This window comes from Panthera onca, chromosome B1 (assembly GCF_046562875.1).
Source record: "Panthera onca isolate mPanOnc1 chromosome B1, mPanOnc1 haplotype 2, whole genome shotgun sequence".
Lineage (NCBI taxonomy): Eukaryota > Metazoa > Chordata > Mammalia > Carnivora > Felidae > Panthera > Panthera onca.
This window is the reverse complement of record NC_138342.1, coordinates 135,633,025-135,657,156: the sequence shown is the minus strand read 5'-3', so window position 1 is coordinate 135,657,156 and position 24,132 is coordinate 135,633,025. Positions and strand designations below refer to the sequence as shown.

Sequence of the window (24,132 nt, the reverse complement as noted above, 5' to 3'; positions counted from 1 at the left end):
GTCTGTTTAATTTCTTCATGCAGCTCCTCCTAGGTAATGACTACAATGGACCATGAGAATAATATTGAAGCCACTGTATATTACCAGCATAGAAACTTTGAAAAAGATGCCTAAGAGCCAGGAGAATGACAAAAAGATCTGTACAGATTTTTTGCCACTAAAGTGGATTTGATGGACAAATGATTTGCTCCATTATTTCAGGTCAACACTGGGGGTGAATGCTCAGTTGCTGAGAAAAGTTATGGGGTTTCAACAAATAAAAACAATCCCTCTTTCCAGGGAGCCTGCACTGTTGTGCTGTGGGCACTCAAGATCGGGGGTAAGGGCTGCAGGCAGAAGGGAAGAAACGAAAATCTAAATTTAACTTAGCTAAACTAGCCAGCTCTCCTGATTTTACCACAAAGAGGGAGGTTAAGTGGAGGTTAGGAGAATCGAACAGAAAGCATGACCGAGGACGTCTTCTTGTCCAAGCTGGAAACGTGTGAGAAAGTAGAAACATTTATAAACCATGAAGCAGTTTTGCAGTGTCCAATAAATCAGCCACAACCAGGAGAGCAAATCTTCTGGACCATTGAAAATGAGTCAAACATTTCTAGCCTGCGCTGGGAAAAGCCTATTAAAATATCCAAAGGCTGGGGGTGAGCAGGAAGATGAGGGCAGAGGCTGAAAAGGAAAGACAAGGATCAGAGGTTTTGCGAGTGACCGAGGTAGTGGTGCCAGTTGTGTTCTGTCTCAGAAGCTAGTGCCTGATGCACTCGAGAGCTTAATCGGTTCTTTCCCTTAATTTATACCTGCACCATGGAACCTGGACAAAAGCTTTATCAAAACAGCTTTGTGTGGTAACTTACGTGATTTCTCTCAGATCCAGGCATGCACATCTCATGTCCATCAGCATGTTTTATCCTATAACATTTCAATTTCGAATCTATGAAGTAAGATTTATCTGCTTGAATGGCTACAACACAGGAACCTGTAGGGTGATAATTCCCTTATACCGTGAGGATCAGATGGGGGCACCATCTTACTAAATGCTTCAAAAATGAGCCAGAATGTCCGTGAATGCAGGTAGCTGCAGAATGGATTGTGCATATGTGATCTGTCGAAAACCTGTTTAATAGGGAACTATCCTTCATGAAGGTCCTAACTCATGAGGGGGGATATTAAGGATAAGAGGTGGGTAGAACTAAGAATTCTGGTTGCAAGATGTGCGACCAAGAGACGAGAGTTTCTCTTTGTGTGTGTTTCGTCACGACGTATGGTGAGTCTGAGGAATAGAGAGAATGGTTAGGATGTAAAGGGAGAAATCAGGTGGTAGTGAGGGTGCAGAAGAGCTTGTTGATTAGAATTAGAAATCGATATCTGGGCCTCTTGGAAGTCAGGGAAGGAAATGCTGCTGATTCCACTTGGCACTAAGCAGCCTGAATGTGGGGGAGATGAAAAAGAGGAGAAACTGAGCACGCAGCAGGATCAATGCCTGAAGGAGGTGGGAAAGTGGCCAAGGAGACGTGTTCAGTGTCGGCATACCCACTTCATCTCAATGCAAAGCCTGCCTCCCCCCATAGGATAAAGAGGAAATCAGCCTGGCATGGTAACAGACAGCTTATTACCAGTGTGGGATGTATTTGCCACCAAATCATGAATCGTTAATGCCTTTGGGCAGCTTCGCACAGCAGTGAGGATGCGTTGCATTGCTTCTCTACGTGTCTCTGCCATCTCCTTGAAGTTGGGAGACGTGTGGCTACCATCTCAGGGAATTGTGTGTGTGTGCTGAGGCAGGGCGAGGGAGGAAGGAGCAAGTTAGGGTGACTCTATTCAGTATGAACACGGTCTCAAATGTATCTCCCTTCTCTGGGCACCAGCCTCGGCACAGGCAGAATGACAGAAGACACAGTATTCTTTTTTGGGGGAGACGTGATGGGAGAGGTCATGTGTGTAGGTATTTGGCAACCAAGCTATTTGGGGTTACCTGGAGAAAAGAAAGCATCTGTCTGAAACTAGAAGTGTCAGGAAGTGGGTCGCTTTGGTGGCTCAGTAGATTAAGTAGCTGACTCTTGATTTCAGCTCAGGTCACGATCTCACGGCTGTGAGTTCCAGCCTTGTGTCAAGCTTTGTGCTGACAGTGTGGAGATTCTCTCTCTCTCCCACTCTCTCTGGCCCTCCCCTGCTGTTTTTTTTTTTTTCTCTCTCTCAAAATAAATAAATAAACTTAAAAACAACAACAAAAAAAAGAAGTGTTGGGCAGGTCCTGGTAGTTTACAAATTACTCCTGAGAAGTTGACAAAGTTTCTTCCATTGTGGCTTCACCTGACACCTGTATAGCAATCTTCAGCCTCAGGTTTCCTACAGCATATCAAGACTCCTCCACCTTAGATGGAACACCCCCAAGGGCCAGATTCAGTACCTGAGGAGTGTGGGATGGAAAGGGCTGTATCTTTTTTTTTTTTTAACTTTTTTTTAACATTTATTTATTTTTGAGACAGAGAGAGACAGAGCATGAACAGGGGAGGGTCAGAGAGAGGGAGACACAGAATCTGAAACAGGCTCCAGGCTCTGAGCTGTCAGCACAGAGCCCGACGCGGGGCTGGAACTCACAGCCCTCACGGACGGCGAGATCATGACCTGAGCTGAAGTCGGCCGCTTAACCGACTGAGCCACCCAGGCGCCCCGAAAGGGCTGTATCTTTAAGGAAAATGTAGTTGTCTGAGGGATAGCATGGGAATATGGACTGGAGAGGGAATAGAGATAATGAAAACATCCACTGGATCTTAATCACTTGGAGATTTATAAAAGCCCCTTTCGTCAAAGTTCCTCTGGGCCTGACTGCAAGCATGGACTTGGAGAAGTGTGATCAGACCCTCTCTCCCTGCTCATTCTCTCACTGGCTGTGAGAATGATTTAAAATGTTTATCTACTAGGCAGGTATGTGAATAATGATTATACTAAGCTTAGTGTATTGGCAAAATCTTAATCTTTAAGGCTAGGATTTTAGGTGATGATAAATTTGTTTTAATAACACCATTGTAGGTTCTCTCTACTTTAAGGTGACATTCTACCCTTCTACATTTCCTGCCCTTCTTGCCCTACATATGAAATTGGAGGCCCATTTTTAAGAGTAAGTAAAGAATAATACAACTGATGACAAAAGGGAACACAGCTATATGGCCTCAGTTTCTTGCTATGTAAAAAATGAGGGTGTTGTACTCTATAAGTTTTTGACTTTCCCCTGAACTCAAAAGTCTGATTTTATGAGACTTAAATTAAAAAAGTACTTGAGAGACAGAAGATGAAACTGTCTAACTAGATAGTAATTCACTAAAGATTCAGATGCTGGAAACAGAAAAAAACTTACTATTTTTCTTTAAATATATTAGATAAGAATTAAGAGAAATGATTAGGGGACAGCAGTGTAATTAGATGTTTTAATCAATTAATTAGCCCATATAATTGGATGGCCTTTCAGTTCAAGTGCATATTCAATCCTTTAATAAAAACAAAAAAAAATTTAAATGTTAGTTGCCTTTTAAGAAGGGTGAATCTTGAGGCGCATGAGTGGCTCAGTCGGTGAAGCATCCAACTTCGCCTCAGGACATGATCTCGCAGTCTGTGGGTTTGAGCCTCGTGTTGGGCTCTGTGCTGACAGATCAGAGCCTGGAGCTTGCTTAGGATTCTGTGTCTCCCTGTCTCTTGGCCCCTCCCATGCTCATGCTCTGTGTCTCTCTGTCTCTCAATAATAAATAAATGTTAAAAAAAAATTAAAAAAAAAAAGAAGGGTGAATCTTACTATTAAAGACTGTATCAGATTGTCTGCGTTCCTTTTTGTAGCTAATCATGTGGTGACATTTTGGTTCAACAGAGCACCCTGACCAAAGGTGGACCTGGAGTTGAGTTTGGAGACAGGGGCTCAGGCCAGAGAGCTGTGTGTGTGTGTGTTAAATGTTTATTTATTTGGGGGAGAGAGAGAGAGAGAGCACGCGCTCTTGCATGAGTGGGAGAGGGTCAGACAGACAGGAGAGAATCCCAAGCAGGCTCTATGCTATCAGAGCAGAGCCTGATGCAGGGCTTGATCCCATGACCCTGGGAATATGACCTGAGAGGAACAAAGAGTTGGATGCTTAACCGACTGAGCTCCCAGGTGCTCCTATGTTGTTCTTCACTATGGAGGAGAACTTGAGTTCCGGAGACAATATCAGGGAGGGGTGATAGGTTGAGGAGGAATGATGGAGAGAGAGAGGTAGAGAGAGGAACTGGTGTAGTTGTCAGAGGCAAGGCCTGGAGCATCCAGTGCAACGGCCCTGAGAGTCCTCCTCACAAAGGATAATCCTTGGAGGTTTTTTTCTTTCTTTCTTTTTTTTTTTTTTGAGAGTATTGATTATTAAAAAAAAGGATATATTCATTATTATGGGGGATTTAAGAAATAAGGTGACCCTAGTAAATTCAGGTAATATTGAAATAATTATAAAATGAATCTACTTAGCAAAAAAAAAAAAAAAAATCAAACAAATTACTATAAACTACAACTATTTAGCAGGAAAGTATCAGTTTCTTTTTAAAAAAATTTTTTTTTTTTTTTTTAACGTTTATTTTTGAGACAGAGACAGAGCATGAACGGGGGAGGGGCAGAGAGAGAGGGAGACACAGAACCGGAAGCAGGCTCCAGGCTCTGGGCCATCAGCCCAGAGCCCGACGCGAGGCTTGAACTCACTGACCACGAGATCGTGACCTGAGCTGAAGTCGGACGCTTAACCGACTGAGCCACCCAGGCGCCCCGGAAAGTATCAGTTTCTAACACAAGTAACAGGAGACCTCACTTTATACTATGCTTTTTTTTTTTTTTTTTTAACTTGACTTCTAGCTTTGCTGTAACAGAGAACAAAACCTAAATTTGAAATATACATGACGTGCCAGCCCCTGCTTATCTTCAAAGACGGAGGAAGCTTTTGGTTGTTCTGATCAGGGTGATGGGTGAAGGTGCAAAAAGGATGAGACAGTATTGGATGACTATGTACAAGAAGTAGAGCTACTGAGGTTGTGGGGATATTGAGGGGAGAATATATCCAGGAGGAGGGGGAGGTAAACTGACATAGGAATGGAGTAAATATTTATTGGTACTTCTAATGTGTATAGTTCCATGTCATGAGATACAAACAAAAGTGCTTTCTAAGAAAAATCCTAAGATCAATACAAGTGGAGTCTAATTTTCTATTCATTCAAATTATTTACTTGTGTATCCTAATTCCTCAGTTGGGGGGCACTGAGAGATATACGAAGAGCAGATGGCACCAGCTCATAGGAGGAGAGCCATAAATAATGGGCATGGATTTCTTCAACTTCCCTGGGATGGGGAGGGCCTCACCTGGGGATGTGAAACCTGGTGTTGTTTGGATTTACTAGTTTTATGACTGTGGGATGGTCAATAGTTCTTTTTTGCTTAATCTCTGAAATGGAGAAATATCTGATTTGCCTGTAGGCCAATGGGCTAGATTAGAGGATCTGTTAAAATCCCCTTTAATTCTCAGATATTATGGTATTAGAAAATATTAGAACTGAATCATGTTTTGCTAGCATAGGCTTTTCAGGGAGACAGGCTTGGAATCAAATCTGTTTTGCAACAATTACTAGCGAATGGTGCCAGGCATACTACTTAATATTTCTCATTTTCTGTTTCTTCTTTTGCTAAATGAGAATATCTCTTTGTGTTTTTATAGGGGTAAAATCAGATAATGTTTATAAAGCACTTAGTACACAGTTCGTGGTTCATGGGAAATTCTCAATAAGTGGTAAATATAAAAACAACCACATCTATAACCACAATCATAGTCCTTGAAATCAAATGGTATGAATGCTTATAGTTTTTCCGACAAAACAAAGAACAAAAAAACACACCTAACTAGAATACCCAATTCCAAGCATTTCACTTTGCACTTCACTTTGCAAACAAGTTTGTCCTAATGTGCGAAATTATGCTTGCAAAACTATTTAGTTTTGTTCACAAATATTTAGTTCACAAATATAATCATGTCTTTCCTTGATGCAGATTATGATGATGTATTTGCACAGATCTGTTAATTTTCTTCCTATTCGAAACTTAAAAACATTATTCCAAACTCACAGCAAGAACAATAAAAAATTATTAGTAACCTTCACAAACATAGGGCGGCATAATAGATACTTCTGTAGTGTGCACATTGGAAAGTTTATTCTCTCATCTTTTGGATATGGGTAAATATGCCAGTATTCTCTTTTTTTTATATACTAATGGTCGGTTCTGGAAAAACCCTTTCCTTTCTTCTTCTGAATGGTTTGACAAAAAAATATTAGAAGGTACGCCTGTCGTAGGACTTAAAGCAAAGCTCAGATGGTCTTGTAAGTATCCATTTGGAATTGAAAAGTGAGGACGTGGTGCATCTAAGTGGCTTAGTCGGTTGAGTGTCCGACTTTGGCTCAGGTCATGATCTCACGGTCTGTGAGTTTGAGCCCCATGTCGGGCTCTGTGCTGACAGCTTGGAGCCTAGAGCCTGCTTCAGATTCTGTGTCTCCCTCTCTCTCTCTGCATCACACTTTGTCTCTCTCTCCCTCTCAAAAATAAATAAACATTAAAAAAAGTTAAAAAAAAATGAGGACGTTCCCAGCTGTGCCAGCTCTTGGCAAAATACTTCAGTGGATCAAGTTTATGTTTGGGCCTCTTCTATTTCCTATTTCCTCACTTGTTCTCCGTCTATCCAAAGTATTGAGTGATTGTTTTTGTTTAATGATACTGGTTAAGTAATAAGTAAAGCATTTGCTGATAAGGACTTAAGATACAATTCTTCCTGGGGATTGTTTTTTAACTTTTAATTTCAAAATATTATGGACTCAAAAGAAGTTGCAAAAATAGCACAGAGAAGTCCTATATACCCTTCACCCAGTTTCCCCAATGGTAAAATCTTGTATAATCATAGTACATTATCGAACTAATAAATCAACACTGGCATAATACAACCAACTAGACTATACACAGAGGAATTTTTATTATTTATTATTATTATTTTTTTAACATTTATTTATTTTTGAGAAGAGAGAGACAGAGCATGCATGGGGGAGGAGAGAGAAAGAGGGAGACACAGAATCTGAAACAGCTCCAGGCTCTGAGTTGTCAGTACAGAGCCCGACGCGGGGCTCAAACTCACAGACTGGGAGATCACAACCTGAGCCGAAGTCAGACGCTTAACCAACCGAGCCACCCAGGCGCCCCAAGACAGAGGAATTTTTAAAGAATTAGAAATTCTCAAGGGTCAAAGAAAACCTTTTTTATATCTAAATGTTGCCCCTGTCTGTGTGCACCTAGGTTTTTGCCCCTGTCTGTTTGGGAATCCTAGATTAACTTTCTGTCTTCTCCACTCTACCCCTTCAGAGCAGGGATCATGCTTTAGTCACCCCTTAGTCTTATTGCTTATTAAGGTCATTGGCATTCAAAAAGTATTTTTGGTTAACAAGGTGACTAATAATTGCTTAGGTCTTTATACACATTATCTCTCAGAATGTTCATGGTCTAGGGGAAAGACTATAGACTTGAAAAACATTCAAATCCTGGTATTTATTAGCTTGAGTCTTGTGACAAGGTACTGAATGTCCTTGGGTCTTGCCTTCCTCACGTATCTCATTACATCTACATAATAGAGTTGTTGTAAAATTCAAGGAGGTAATTTATGTAAAAAAGAAGCAAACATAAGGGCTTGGGATGTGGGTAGGGTAAAATATTTTATTGCCATTTTATAAACTAAGGGTCAATGATTTTATTGCCATTTTACAAACTAAGGCTCAGGGAAGGTCAGTCATTGCTGCAAATCTTAGAGCGGACACATAAAGTGCTGCTAAGCACCTTAGACCAGCAGCCTTCCATGATAGCACATTGTCTTTTCCAGGCCACTGGAAGAGTAGATTAAAAAAACAAAGAAAGAAAGAAACAAACAAACAAACAACAACCACCACAGGGAAGTTACAGAGATTTAAGATTTTGTCCTTATGTAGTTGTTAACTTCTTTTGCTATGTGCATAGGAAACCCTCTCTTAGTGGAGCTGGATGATGAGATAAACTAGAAGGTCAATCATGGGTGTGGGGTGCTATTTTAGAGGTCCCTGCCAAATGCCCGTCGTTCACCCTCCCCATTCCCTTGACACCCTATAGCGAGGAATGCTGCTTGCCAATCTGCATCAGATGTTTATATCCTCATCCCTTGCTGAAGGCATGGAGGGATGAGAAATTGGAGCCCTTAAGTATTCACAGTACATTGTCAAAATTTGTTTTTAAATCACAAATTAAACTTAATTTTTAAAATCACAAAATAAACTTAAATTTAAAAAGTTGGAGGGGGGTGCCTGGGTGGCTCAGTCAGTTAAGTATCTGACTTAGGCTCAGGTCTTGATCTCATGGCTTGTGAGTTCAAGCCCCATGTTGAGCTCTGTGCCGACAGCTCAGAGCCTGGTGCCTGCTTCAGATTCTGTGTGTGTGTGTGTGTGTGTGTGTGTCTCTCTCTCTCTCTGCCCCTCCCCTACTCACGTTCTGTCTCTCAAAAATAAATAAACATTTAAAAAAAGTTGGAGGGTTTTGACATCATCATCATCTACTTTTATTTTCTGCTCATGAAATAATTTTTTTTAACAAAAGAGAATATGTAAACATGGAAATTTTTTACTAACCTGAATTGGCTGGAAACACATTAGCCAAAGTTGCTTTTCAACTTGCTCTGATCACCTTTTTTTTTTTTTTTTTAAAGTTTAGGGGCGCCTGGGTGGCGCAGTCGGTTAAGCGTCCGACTTCAGCCAGGTCACGATCTCGCGTTCCGTGAGTTCGAGCCCCGCGTCAGGCTCTGGGTTGATGGCTCCGAGCCTGGAGCCTGTTTCCGATTCTGTGTCTCCCTCTCTCTCTGCCCCTCCCCCGTTCATGCTCTGTCTCTCTCTGTCCCAAAAATAAATAAAAAAAACGTTGAAAAAAAAAATTTAAAGTTTATTTATTATTTATTTTGAGAGAGAGGGTGCACAGGAGGGGCAGAGCAAGAGAGGAAGAGAGACAGAGAATCCCAAGTAGGCTCCACATTGTCAATACAGAGCCCAAAGTGGGGCTCAAAGTCATGAAACGTGAGATTATGAGCTGAGCCAAAACCAAGAGCTGGACACTTAACAGACTGAGCCACTCAGGCAACCCTGCCCTCAACACCTTTTACATACCCTTGAATTCCTCATATTAGAATGTCTAATTCTAATTGGAAGTATCTTTTTGGCCTATTTAATCTATTCACTTCATTGAAATGGAATAGGAGATGGTAAAATATGTTATTGATTTATGAGGCTGTTGGCTACAAATGTCAAAAACTCGGGTAGCTTAAATACTTGGATTACAGTGAGAAACATTCCATTTTTGGTGGTGGTTTGCAATTTGTTTTTTGGTCCTCTAATTAATAAAATGGGTAATGGGTCTTAAATGTAGGAACTGAAACCATGAAACTTCTGGGACAAGACATAGAACAAAGCTCTTTGACATGGATTTTGGTAGTGATTTTTTGGATATGGCACCTGAAACACAAGCAACACAATACAAAATAAACCAGTGGGACTGCCCCAAACTAACAAGCTTCTGCACACCAAAGAAAACCATCAAAAAAGTGAAAAGAAAACATACAGAAAAATATTTGCAAATCATATATGTGATGTGGGGTTAATATCCAAAAACATAAAAAGAACCCATGCAATTCAGTGGCAAAAAACCAAATAACCCAATTAAAAGATGGGCAAAGGACCTGAATAGATGTTTCTCCAAAGACGACATATTTCAACAGAGCCAACAGGTGCATGAAAAGATGCTCAACATCACCAGTCATGCACGGGGAAAAGGTAAATCAAAACCACAATAAGATATCAGCTCACAATTTTTAGAATGGCTATCATTAAAAGGACAAGGGTAAGAAAGCTGGCATGGATGTGGAGGAAAGGGAACCCTTGCACACTGTTGATGGAATTGGAACTGGAAATTGGTATACTCACTAAAGAAGGACCCTCAAAATGTTAAAAATACAACTACCATATGACCCAGCAATTGCACTTCTGGGAGTATATCCAAAGGTAATAAAAACACTAACTCAAAAAAAGATACATACCCCTGTATTCATAGCAGCATTACTTACAATAGTCAAGACATGAAAACAAGCTAAATGTCCGTCAGTAAATGAGAGAATAAAGAAGTTGTGGCCTATATATGCAATGGAGTAGTATTCAGTGATTAAAAACAACAACAAGAAAATTCTACCATTTGCAAAACATGGATGGACCTTGAACGCATTATGCTAAGTGAAATAAGGTAGACAGAGAAAGACAAATACTGTATGATCTCACTTATATCTGGAATCTCTACAACAAAAGGAAAGTCTCAAAACTCATGGAAAAAGAGATGAAATTTGTGGTTGCCAGAAATAATGGTGGGAGGTAGAGGAAGGTGCTGTATGATGTACAGGACAATTGTTAAAAGAGTAAATCCTAAGAGTTCTCATCACAAGGAAACAATTTTTACCCATATTTCTTTTCTTCTTTCTTTTCTTTTATACTGTATTTATATAAGATGGATGTTAGCTGAACCTATGGTGTCATCATTTCACAATATATATAAATCAAACCATCGTTCTATAGGACTTAAACTTACACAGAGTTGTATGTCAGGTATTTCTCAACAAAACTGGAATGAAAAATGGAGTACCAGCTACCAAGATTAGAGATAGAGAAAGCTAAGAAATAGGATGCTTTTCCAGAATTCTGAACTGTTTCCTCGGTTTCAATGCCGTCTCCCACCCTCTGACCATTAAAAGTAAGGTATACCGGAGACCAAGAGAGGAAAGGAAAAAAAAAAATCACTTTGATGCAGTACAGGCCATCGGAACTGGGAAAGTTAGGATTGAAATTTACTTGGAGATATTCTCAATAGAATAGCTCAGTGAAAACCACCTTCTGCAAACTTTGAAGACATGGAGGAGTGTAAACATGCATGTGAATTCTAAATGTGTTAAAGTTTGTCATTCCCAGCATCATAAGGTGTTAAAGACACCCAGAAAGTTTTCTTTCTTGATTTCCTTGGACTGTCTCATAATTTAGTACCTAAGAGACATAAACATTTTATTTCTACTTACATAGTATAATTTAAAGAGGGTGTAATGCATAATGCCTCTCCTTTGATTAAAAAAATGTTTTTTTCTGAAAAATAAACTACAGCATTCATGGAGAAAGCAAAAATTGTCATAGTAACAAAAGTAAAAATGCCCATCTGGGCTCCTGGTGTGTCTGTGCCTTTCACTGCTTTGTGCTTTTCCTTTTTTTTTTTTTTTTTTCCAAGGCATAGCAAGAGATCTTGTTGAATAAAAAAGATTTTATGAATGCATTTCTCAGTGAGAAGGCACACCTGTGATATCAAATCACAAAGGACCGGGACCACAAAGTGTTAAAACTACACAGAAAGCTGAATACACGTAAAGTCTTTCCCAGAATATTTCAATGGGCATCTTACTTGAACACGATCTCTTTAAGGACTGCTTCTCTTAAAACATTATAAAATTACTTATAAAATAATTATTGCTTAAACAAATTGGTTTTTATGAAGCATAGGTTTTTATGTCACATTAATCTTGCTCAACTATTGACTCTGCCAGGATAGTCCAGTTTCTAATATAAATACCAGAAATGAGTTAAGAATAATTCTGAAGTGAGATTACAATTTTATCAGAAAAAAATTATCTCAAAAGCATAAATGTAAGTAATAAACATTTGTAATTGTGATTAGTTCATACAATATTATTAAGGTATATAAAATTAAATGCTGAGCATACTTACAATATTTACCCAAAATTAAGATGTAGAAGAAGACAGGACCAGATGTCATTTCCTTCTTTCTGAGCAACTGATTAATAAAAGTGAATACAATTTGGTCTTGGTTTCTGAGTCGCACACAGCTCACGGTGGTTGTGTGCTATTTCTGTCTGCAATCTTAGCAGCTACAAAGCAGTTCACCCTCCTTCCTCTCTCATTTCCTCTCCCTCTCTTTCCATTCCCTTTTCTTTTCTTTCTTCCTTTCTGTTTCTCAGAATCTCTCCTCCCACCCTCCTTTGCAAAAAGTCTTAATATCCTTCTTTACACCCTCTCCACACACACCCCCCCAGCAGACGTGCGCGCGTGCGCACGTGCGCGCATACACACACACACACACACACACACACACACACACACACACACAAAAGAGGGAACACAAAGCTGAGCAGTGAGCAAAAGTTTCAGACAGAGAACATACAAGCTCTTCTTGACTCTAAACATCTTGTTTCTATGTCCTGCCGCAGTGTACAAATGAGAGTGTGTGTGAACTGACAAATGTCTGAGCTGATCAAAGTCACACTACTAGAAAGAAACTGAGCTAGAGATACATTACAGATGAAAACTATTTTTTCTCCTCAGTGACTTGGGACTAGGAAAAGAACAGAACTACACGGGGCAAAATGCCTTTGTGGAATTAACTATAAGGCAAGGATTAAAATGTAACTGTAGCATTCTTTTGTGATCTGAGTTTAGGCATTTGAATGATAGGATATTGTTTATAGAAAAATACAAAGGAATAAAAAACAAATTTTAAATTTTCTTGAGCCCATGAATTTGACTGCAGTGGAGAGAGCACGACAAGTCATTGGTTGTGGAGTAAAGCCTTCCTGGGTTTGAATCATGGTCTGATTCAAACTATAGTTGTGTAGTTGCTTGCTCTTGGCTGACCTTTGGTTTTCTGGAGGAAAATATCTGGAGGAAAAAGGCAAGGTGGCTGGGATGATCAGCATAGTGCATACTGAATATCTGGCATAGGTTCTAGGGCATAGTAGGTGGTTACCAAATGGCAGCCATTCATACGATGATGACTTGTATAAGTAGGAAAAAAAAGGAAAGGAAAACAAGGAAAAACATTTCCATGCAGTGCTTTCTTCTTTTAACCAGGCTATATCATTCATATTTTTCAGTTTGCTAATTTATTGCTAAAGCAATGGGCAGCACCTTGCCATGAGAAACTTGCTCATGAGGTTAATGCCTCCTAATCTCTCTCTACATATAGACTCTATGTAAGTTACACATCATGATATCATTTATTTCATCACAGGAAGCCCTTTCTTTTTTCTTTCTTTCTTTCTTTCTTTCTTTCTTTCTTTCTTTCTTTCTGGAAGCTTATTTCTAAAATGTGGCTAAAAGTTTATATTAACACTACTTTTCTTTTTTCCTGTAGAAGTAATTAATACCATGAAAGGAGAAATGAGGTATAGGAATCTTTATAAGTCCTTTATTTATCAGATTTATTCAATGAAGACACTGTTATTTTAGTAGAAATGTTTATGGTTAACTGAATTTGAATGCTCATTTAATGATCAGTAAGTGTTCATTCAGTGTTTATTCTTTATAATAATACTTGAAATGACTTAAGTGATAAATGATTTTTTATTTATTTTAGAAACAGTGTTTCCTAGAAGGATGCTAAGGGGCATATTAGGGCAATATCTGAAGGGAAGCCCATGGGAAGCTTCTCAACAGTAAAGCTGAGGCACTTGCTTTGGGAATCTTCCAGCAGAAAGTCATTTTCAAAGTAATCCTGATGTTATTTTGTTAGCTTTGAGCATTTTGTCTGAGCTGATGATACAATTAGTGGGCCAGTAGTCAGGAAGTACTTTTAACAATATATACATGCATTGTATTTTTAATCTCAAATTATCCATGCTAAACTTCAAAATAATTTCTCATTTCACTAAGATTGTAGTATATTTTACTAAAAATGGATATTTATCTGGAGGAACAATTTAAGACTTTTTTTTTTTTAAATAGAATATCACTTCTTTCTTATTTTAAGCCAATACAATGAATCTGGAGTATTAGTTTCATATAGGTATATTGGTGGAAAAAACCCAGGAGTGAAAAAAAAGTACCCTTACCATACAGTGCAGCAGGCACTATTGGGATTTTGGACCAGAAAATTATTGTGAGGTGCTATCCTTTGCATTGTAGAATATTCAGCAGCATCCCTGTCCTCTACCCACTAGATGTCAATAGCACTCTCTAGTTGGAACAATTAAACACGTCTCCAAACTTATGCAAATGTTCCCTGGGGAGCAAACTTGCTCCTGGTTGACAACAACTGCATTGTAGACAAAGCCTTGCCTGAACAATGTTTAACTATTGATTTTTACTTAATAATTAAAGTAGAATTCTTCTCACTTAAACTCTAATTAAAATGTATTTTCTTCTTTTGTTGTTCTGCAATTTAAAGACATACATTAAAGAGTTTTAAAAAGAGATGGTGTATGTTCCTAGCCTTCTCTTCCTGCTCATATCGTTTAATTCCAAGCTTACGTTATGGGTCTGATAGGATCTGTGACGTCATTCCCTCTGTTTGGCTGAATATTTACTTCATGGTTTTCCACATCAGATTTGGTGGCGATTCAGGCTAACAGTTAACACCCCTTCTTACCTTGGAGTCTCTTTTAAAATCTTATTGAGACTCTCTGAATAATCACAAAACTTTATATTTGAAAAGTACTTCTCAGAACAACCTAGAGTCAAGCCAGATAAGCATTATCAACCTGTGTGCACTGTATAGATTCAAATTTCTAATCTGTGGTTTTTCCTTCCCACGACCACTGAACTATTCTAGTACATTTTTAGCATCATATTTTAAAATTTGATAATGATACTCAAAGGTTTTTTGTCTATGTGTCTCAACATATTTGCCACCATCATTTCCAACAGTAGAAAGAACCATTTTGCTTAATGTGTTTTTTAAATTTTTTTTAAAGTTTACTTATTTATTTTTGAAAGAGAGTGAGAACCAGCGGGCGAGGAGCAGAGAGAGAGGGGGGAACAGAGTATCCGAAGTGGGCTCTGGGCTGATAATAGAGAGCCGGTTGCGGGGCTCAAACTCATGAACCATGAGATCATGACCTGAGCCAAAGTTGGACACTTAGCCAATTGAGCCACTCAGGCTCCCCTAAATGTTTGTTTGATTGCAGACCTGGGAAAGTCTCAATGAAAGAGATTGGTAAGATCTCAATTAGAGCCTCATGATTCAAAGATATTCGGGCAATAGTAAACCAACTCTTGAATCAAGACTAAGTGCGATCCCGGAGCTAAAATGCATGCTGTCAAATGCATGGATCCCATGGATCCATTCCTAATTGACAGCTGTCAACCAGGCAATACTCTTGAGACACTCATCATTTCTAAGTCATACCAAGGCAATTTTAGCTATCTCAATTTAGCATTAATTACACAATTCTGAAATGAAATGACTTCTGGAGAATGATATGAAGTAAGATGTGCACTGGGACAGAGCAATGAAGAGGTACAGGTATTTCAAGAGACGTTTTATATGGAATCTAAACAATTTCACTCTAGACGGAAGCTATTATGTCATTTTAGGAGAAAATCAACAATTAAATGTAAACCAAATCCCATGTGGATTCGTGTGTTGCCTTGATGGTTATAATAGGGGTGTGACAGAATTGAGTAATCCTCTGTGAAACCGATGGTGTGAAGAAGGCAAGGACATGGTTAACAAGCTCAACACCATCTATCCATGTATGTATCTATCTGTTTGTCTATCAATCATCACCTTATGCAGTAGATATCAGTTGATGGTTTTTGTTAAGTGAAAATTATGTACATAATTTAGTATTACTAACCTTGCCTTACTTAGTTTCTTCAAACAATTGTAATTGATGACCTTCAAGTTTCAGGCTCCTTGTATCAAGATTGAGCCTACCTAGTTCAAGACCAACAGTATAAAAGGAGAAATAAAGTCTGTTGCTTGAGCCAGTAGATGGGGTCTGGAAACTAAACCTGCTGGTTCATATCTAGCAGCCTGCATGCTCTCTGAGCAGCCATCTCTGTCCCTTCTTCTGCACATGCCCGTTGTTCCTGCTCAGTCGTGATAAGCTTCAGCTGCTTCAGGTTCCTAGCTGGAGCTTCGGCATCCATGCTGCCTTGCCTCTAACCCCAGCTCACTTGCCTATGATTTAGCTTGTTCTTCACTCCATGGGGTTGACCCTACAGGAGATTTACTGCTCTTAGCCCTAGCTTCCTAATCCCAGTGTTCTCCCTTTAATGCACTGCCAGTCTGCTGCTGATGCCTCTGCATGGCTCACCCAAGACTGCCTGATCTATACAAGGGGCATCTCCTACATGCTGGAAGAAAACATAAATCAGAAAAGTAAAGATGGCTTGTTCCAGTAGTGTCAGTAGAGGATGGCAAGTTACGCTCCCAGTTTTGCCACTGATTAGACATGTAACCTCTGATAAGTCACTTAAATGCTTAAACTGGTCCTCGGTTGTCTCACCTGTGAAATCAATAGTTGATCTTTCATTTATTTATTTTGTTAAAGATTTATTTATTTAAGTAATTTATTTATTAAGTAATCTTTACACCCAACATGGGGCTTAAACTCACAATCCCCAGATCAAGAGTCGCACGCTCTACTGATGGAGACAGCCAGGCATCCCAACAATTGATCTTTTAGAGGAATTATAACTCTGTAATTTTATGAAATATAATAATATGCTTCAGAAAAAATGACAAATTGGGGCGTCTGGGTGGCTCAGTTGGTTAAGCATCCGACTTTGGCTCAGGTCATGATCCCGGGGTTTGTGGGTTTGAGCGCTGCATCAGCTCTGTGCTGACAGCTCAGAGCCTAGAGCCTGCTTCAGATTCTGTGTCTCCCTCTCTCTCTCTGCACCTCCCCCATGTGCTTTCTCTCTCTCTTCAAAAATAAATAAACATTAAAAAAATTTAAAAAAAGAAAAAAATAAATTATTATGGAGACAGAATTCATACATATGAATTACCTAAAATATATTTTTACCCGATTTTTCAACAAATATAAATTGTTGCCATGAGTATAATGTTGTAAAGAAGGTATGAGAAGGTGTCAAGGAGGCTGGTACAGACAACTAGGTGGGGTCAATTATGGATGATCCTTTAGGGAAGAAAATCTGTGTAGTGAATATGGAAGACAAAGAAAGTCATGGGCTGACAGGGAGTCACAGAAACAACATTTTACTTCAAAAACAAGTGCGTGTAAACATGTGCAAACAGCAAATCCGGATGGGTCTAGGCCAAAATATAACCAAGAAATGCTATTGTAAAGTTGTGGAGTAATTAATCACTTGTTGGAAAGTGTCAGACATGAGGTTGACTAGATAACAAAAAGTAGGATATAAAAGTTGATATCAATTTCTGAGCAGTAAATTGATATAATAAAAAAAAAAAAAGACTAATAAAGACGACTAGTCTCATGACCGTGTGATGCAAAAGATGAGAAAGAACAGACTTTAGCTACGGAGACGAGGCTGTTGTGTAACAGATGTAAGTCAGCTATTTGGGTTTGGTGTCACTGCAAAGGCTGCAAACACCAGTCGCTGCCAGAAAGAAAACTGTTCTAATTATGGTTGATTATGAACAGACTTTGACTATTTGTTTATCTATTTATTTTGTTCAGACTTTGACTTTAGATGAGGGATGTCCAATGGAAGTAAAAAATGAGCCACGTGTGCAATTCAAAATTTTCTAGTAGCCACATTAAGAAAGTAAAAGGAAATAGGTAAAATTAATTTTAATAATACATTTTATTTAACTCAATATATCCACTATATTACCATTTCAACGTGGAATCAGTATGAGAATTATTAATGGGTATTTAAGTCCTTTTTTAAATTTTTACTATCTTTGAAATCTGGTATGTATGTGTGTTACACACACAGCACATCTCAGTTTGGGCTAGCCACATTTCAAGTACTCAGGAACCATGTGTGGTTAGTGGCTATCATATTGGACAGTGCAGCTCTAGAGGAGGACACAAGAGGTTTTCTTTAAGATCCCATCAGAAGTTTTTAGATATTAAGAGCAAATAAAAATAATCATTTTATAAGTAAGTAGAATTTTAACAAAAACAATGGGAACAACATAAGGTTACCAACCAGTTTTATCAAGTAAAAAAATTAACAACAGCAACAAAAGCCTTACTTACCATTTTTTGGGCATCATTTTATGAATCTGAGGACGTTTGGTTACTGCACAATTAGGGAAAATACAATGTTCAAACACAAAACAGTCCTTTAAACTAAACACAATTAGTTTCATAAAACATGATGACATTGTATTTATTTTTCTTGTTTCATTGCAAATCAGTAACGACTTCTCCAGATCCTATCTGTGGACCATAATTTAGGAACTACTGATCTAGTCTAGGCTCAGAATCTGTTTGGTAGCTCAAGTCCTTTAAAACCCTGGTAGACTGCTAGTGCCTTTGATTTTGGGGCATTCAGCAGTTAACCAAAGTTTTTAGAGTCTGGATCAATCAATCTAGGGGCTGCCTTTGTAGGTCTTCCTTTTAGTATGTGCTGGAGTTCCTAACCCTGTTTTAATGGCAGCTAACTTGGCTTCTGCTTCAAAGCAAGGAGAATAATATATGGGTCCATGTGGCAGAGCTAATCTTTCATCTAATGCCAGGATACATTCTAGTGATTGGTGCTTAATGAAGGGAGGTATTGTTACCCCTGTAACTCAGAGGTGATCCTGTGGGGCATTTTGGAGAAAGGTTGGGAAGCCAGGGTTTCCTTATTTCTTTGGCTCCTTCTAAGTATTCCTCTTCCTAGTCTGGACCCTAATTTTTGATTTGGGTATGTAATTGGACTTTTATAGTGCTGTAAAGAAATCATCACCTGACCTAAAAGTGATCTTTGTAGAAAAGGCCTTTCTTACTTTTTTTTGTCTTTTTTCCTAAAGGCCTCTCAGTCAATATCCACTAGATTATGCTGTTATAAAATACAACCACAAAAATCTCAGTTGCTCAAATCAACAGAAATTTGTTTCTCACTCTACATGACCATCATGGGTCAGTAGGAGGCTCTGGTCATTATGGTCTCTCAGGTATCGGGTTGATGGAGGTTTCATAATGACACATGCATCCATGATCATCAGGGCAGGAAGAAGGTAACATGGTAAATTGCACACTGGCTTTTAAAGATTCTACCTGAAAGTGATATACATCATATCTGCTCACATTTCATTGGCCTAATTTCAAAATGATTAGGGAAGGGACAATTCAACCATGTGCCTGGAAGAAGAGGAACAGAAATATTATGATGAAGAGCACTAATGACAGCTTCAATCTGCCTTTCTGAATACCGGTAAGCATAATACACTAATCTCTTTTCTAAGGCAGACATTCCAGAAGTCAAATCTAGTCACAATATCAAGCCCACAGATCAGGATCTCTGAATGACATATAAAATGGGTACTTCTGACATGATATCTATCTGTGGCTTCTCTTGACTAATCATATACGAACTAAAAAGACACACTATCCTCCCCCAATATGCAGTGGTGGAACAGGGACAAGATAATCACAATGAATATTCTTACTAGAAAGCAGAAGGTGAGGAGAAACCCTATAGATAGTTGTGGGTAGAAATTTTGAAATTCTGCTGGGCAGATGAGGTGAGGCTCCTTATCCTGAGGATGGGGAATGTTTGTTAATTGGCTGAGTCTACTCCCTGGAAGGGGCTCCCCTGTCCATTGTTCACTGTGGCCCTCGGTCTGCACACTGGAGGGTCCTTCCTTTGTATTATATGATTTTCCACGTTGAAGAATATGTTCTTCCACATTAGAGTTGGGGGCTGAACAGAATATACAGCTTCCTTTTTTTAAAAATTTTTTTAATGTTTGTTTTTGAGAGAGAGAGAGAGAGAGAGACCGAGTGAGCGAGCAGGGGAGGAGCAGAGAGAGAGGGAGACATAGATTCTGAAGCAGGCTCCAGGCTCTGAGCTGTCAGCACAGAGCCCAACATGGGCTTGAACCCATGAACCATGAGCCAAAGTCTGATGCTTAACCAACTGAGCCAGCCAGGTGTCCCTATACATATTCTTTTTTCCTTTCAGATGGTTGGGTATCTAAGGTTGTTTCATAAATAGAACAATCACCATTTTTGCTTTTAAGCTGAGGTTGATAGTCTTTGTAGTAGTACATCTCTCTCAAGGACTTATTGTGTTCTTATTTATTTGATTCCAATTAACTTCATGTGTTGATGGCCACCTCAATAGTTCTTTTCTCAGAAAAGTTTTGTGGACACAATTTCCTGATTTACCATGCTACTTTTTTTTGCCCCCATACCTATGTATCTCTTTGTATTTAATGACATAATTTCAAGTAACTTGAGTCCATTAAGTTTTGTTGGGGCAGCCACTTCCTGTCTTCTCCCAGAGCTATTTGGTCACACTGAAAGACTTTACTGAACCACAGTTTGTTGGGTCTTTGCTCTTTCAATTATATTTTTTACTGGTTGTAGATGAAAAGCACACAGTTCTCCCAATCCTTCAAGGGCTGAATTTCTGGATTCTATTTCTTTATCTTTTCTTTTCTTTTTTTCCCCAAACTGGACAATTCTCTGCTAAGTTTATTTGCTTTCTATAAAATCTTATGAAACATAGACAATGACAACCAGCAACAGCAACAACTAAATTTCTATAATCTCTTGTCCTAGGATTATAAATTCTTTAGGTACACCATCTGCTTGCCAGGTTATCAATGGTGACGATATTACTAAATGCTTTGTCACTATGCAACATGGATAACTATCCTTAAAGCTTTGACAACAGTTTCTTTCCTATGTGCCCCCTGGCCTTTAAGTCAATGCCATATGTTCTCTTTTTGTTATGACAGCACACCATGTCTAGTTACCAATTTCTGAATCAGCCAGTATATGCTAGGTGTGTGTGTGGGGGGCTGCAGTAAGAAACATCTCCCATGGAAGTTTATTTCTCACATTATGATCACTCAGGGACCTGACAATATTCTGTCTTGATACATATTTCCACAATTGTTGTGGTAGGAAAAAGGGAAAGTGGCATGCCATACCCTCGTCCTAAGACATGACAGGTGATAGTTTTAATCGCATGACTTTATATTGAATGACTAAGTTGCCAATTTCCCAGTCTGGGATGGAAGAATTGTTGCTTTCTACCCTTATCAATTATCAGTTATGCCTGCATTTTAGCTTTTCTTATTTATGACAATCCACTTCCCATTTTTGTATTCATCAGAATTCCCTGGAGTGCAGATGACAGAAATCCAACTCAGTCAAGTTCATCAAGTCTCTTTGTCTATTTCCATAGGTCTCTTCCTCCTTTCTCTATTTTTTTTTTTATCTCTGCTTCTCTATGCTTTATTACTTTAGATAGATTTTCTCTGTGTGGTTGACATAATGGCTGTTGTTAATCTCTGGTTCTTATCTTTTCTGGTCCATGATCCCCAAAGCAAGGAAACATCTCGTTGTCTAATTAAAGAATTGTTGGTGCAGGTCTCTACTTTTAGGTTACATGTTTGGCCATGAATTAAGCATTGTGTCTACGAGAAAAGAACCTTATAATTATCTGAGACTAGGTTTTGCATTTAGTTTATGATTAGAAGGTAGTATAGGACACATTATCAGAAGATAGAAGATGGGTAGGATTGGTGAGCAGATACACAGTCTACCACAATCCAGAACTTTCCTCTGCCAGTAAGTATAGAAGGAAGTAGTAACAAGGCTGAAAATGTTTAGGAGATATACAGAGATAGTATAAGTAAGAAGAAAATGGGGCAAGGGTTGGGGGTGAAGACTGAGAAAAAGAAAGATTGACAAAGGTAAAGACAGATGGTAAATAATTTACAGATGGTAACTAAAATGGATCAGTAACTAAACTGAGTGAGAATGTTGTCAGGTTTTTTGAGTTGGTGTATACGAACTTATGGAGATCATGAAAAGTAATTGTCACAATAGTCATAAAAGCAAATATTAAAAAAGTAACATATAATTATGCAATTAAGTTTATGATTTTGCTATGTGAAGACAGATCAGTTCTGTCATATTCCTCTTCTCCTGGTGAGATAACACTCTTCAGGCTGTGTGACTAAAGTAAGAAGGTGTTGGAATAAGAAATCCTAGTTGTGAAAACAAAAATGTGTCTCCTATTTCTTGTTTAATCTTCTTTTAGAATTACTAGAGGTCAACTGGGATTTCTAATTTATGTTCCAGGCCCGTGTTAGCTTGTCATGAAATAGCTTCAGGGAATTTCTCAGCTATTGTCCCTTCTAGAGACTAATCGAACTTGGGTCGGGGGGGTAAAAATCTTAATGAAGACATTTTTTGGCAGCTCTTGATTCCTTACATGTTTATAGCTTGGTATTTACCTTTTGAAATGTGAAGTTGGGTTTTCTCCACAATGTGTCAATCTGTAAATATATCAAATAGACATACATTTATAAGGGTCAAATGCCATACCAAATTTGCTGTAGGGAAGTTAGGAATTTTCTGGGTGGAATATTGTGGTACATGTGTACTTGTTGGAACCAAGGGGGAGGTGGCAAGGAGGTACTAGAGAAACAACAGCTTCAATCCTGGCATAGAGGGACAAATTGTGGACTGAAGCTGAGAGGAATCATGAAAATTCACACCGCAAATACCAAGAATCAAACAGGTACTTAAAAAAAGTTAAGGTACTAACAGTTATTGGGCACTAACAATGAATAAATAGGAAAAAAAGGCAGGTGGGAGGAGAATGAGGTTCTGGAAGTAGATGCTTAATGAGTCAACCTTGTAGGATGGACCTCTTGCCTCGGAGACTATTATTAGCGAGGAGACGGGACACTTTAGACTTTGTTCTTGATACCAGTATATGTCTGGTACCTGATTCCTGGTGATTTCCTGAAGGAGAGAAGCTTGAGAAAATAGTGACGCACTAAAGGATTGGGTAGAATAGGGTTGAAGAGACAATGAATCCAGGTGTGTTATGTCAAATTAGTCAATTGATGGTTAACTTTATTTTCTCACATATCTTTGATGATTGTTATTGGATTCATCTTTTTTTTCTTTTTTTCTTTTAAAATTTTTTTTAACATTTATTTATTTTTGAGACAGAGAGAGACAGAGCATGAATGGGGGAGGGTCAGAGAGAGGGAGACACAGAATCTGAAACAGGCTCCAGGCTCTGAGCGGTGAGCACAGAGCCCGACACGGGGCTCGAACTCATGACCTGAGCCGAAGTCGGACGCTTAACTGACTGAGCCACCCAGGTGCCCCTTTTTTTTTTCTTTCTCTAAGATGAGTAGTAACTATTCTTTACTTCCGGCAATTTACTCATCTCTGTTAATTAAAAATAAATTTTATTTTTGAGAGAGAGAGAGAGAGAGAGAGAGAGAGAGAGAGAGAGTGAGCAGGGGAGGAGCAGAGAGAGAGAGAGGGAAATACAGACTCTGAAGCAGGCTCCAGGCTCTGAGCTGACAGAGCCCGATGCAGAACTCGAACCCACGAACCTTAAGATCATGACCCGAGCCAAAGTCGTATGCTTAACCGACTGAGCCACCCAGGAGCCTCTCATCTTTGTTAATTTTAAAGTTAATTTAACTTTATAAGTTAATTTAGAATTTAGACTTTATAAGTCTCCACATCATAGTAGTAAGTCCCTTCCTTTGGAAAGGCTGGGAGAACTGGTGTTCTTAGCATCATTAAAATGAGTTTCTCGAGAAGGTTGTTATTAAGACCACACTTGATTATTAAATGGCACAATAAGAAAAGCAATCCAAAGTCCTGAGAAGTAAACTTGTCACCTTGAAGTTATCCTCGCCACAAAATTCTCTTTACCTGCCCTAGTCAACGTGCAGCAGAGCGGTTAGTTTTCAGAGAGCTAAACAGTGAGAGGCAGTCAACAAACCTGTTAGCTTTTAAAAGTGCTTCAAATTAACATGAAAATACACAGGGCGTAAAGTCGACTAAAATCCAGTTCTTAGGCACACATATTTAATAATGTGAAGTTTTAAGTCATTACTGAATGAAAAATATTTCCTTTAGACATTAATTTACACCATAAGATTCAGGAAACTGATGTGGGGCAGTAATTTGTTACAAGGGCTACACTTATTCTCTGACATATGATGTGCATTTAGGATTCTAAGGTAAGTTGATTTTTTGATTAAATTCCATTTCTTACACTATCACATAATTGGTGACAGAATACATTGCGCAAACTGGAAATGAAAAAAAAGTGACTTTGTTTTAAAAAGAGGTACAA

General features: G+C 38.7%; 1 protein-coding gene across 5 annotated transcripts in view; it reads right to left on the bottom strand.

Annotated features, from left to right (window-relative positions):
* RXFP1 (relaxin family peptide receptor 1) overlaps window positions 1–24,132 on the bottom strand; it is a 134,794-nt gene that overhangs the window by 100,123 nt on the left and 10,539 nt on the right. The window contains exon 1 of one of the 5 annotated variants that reach the window (XM_060653892.3): window positions 11,848–12,177. The exons of the other annotated variants lie outside the window; for them this stretch is intronic. Coding sequence (XP_060509875.1) covers window positions 11,848–11,896 — 49 coding nt within the window. The 5' untranslated portion in view covers window positions 11,897–12,177. Of the gene's footprint in view, window positions 1–11,847; window positions 12,178–24,132 lie in introns of those variants that run through there. 5 annotated transcript variants of the gene reach the window in all.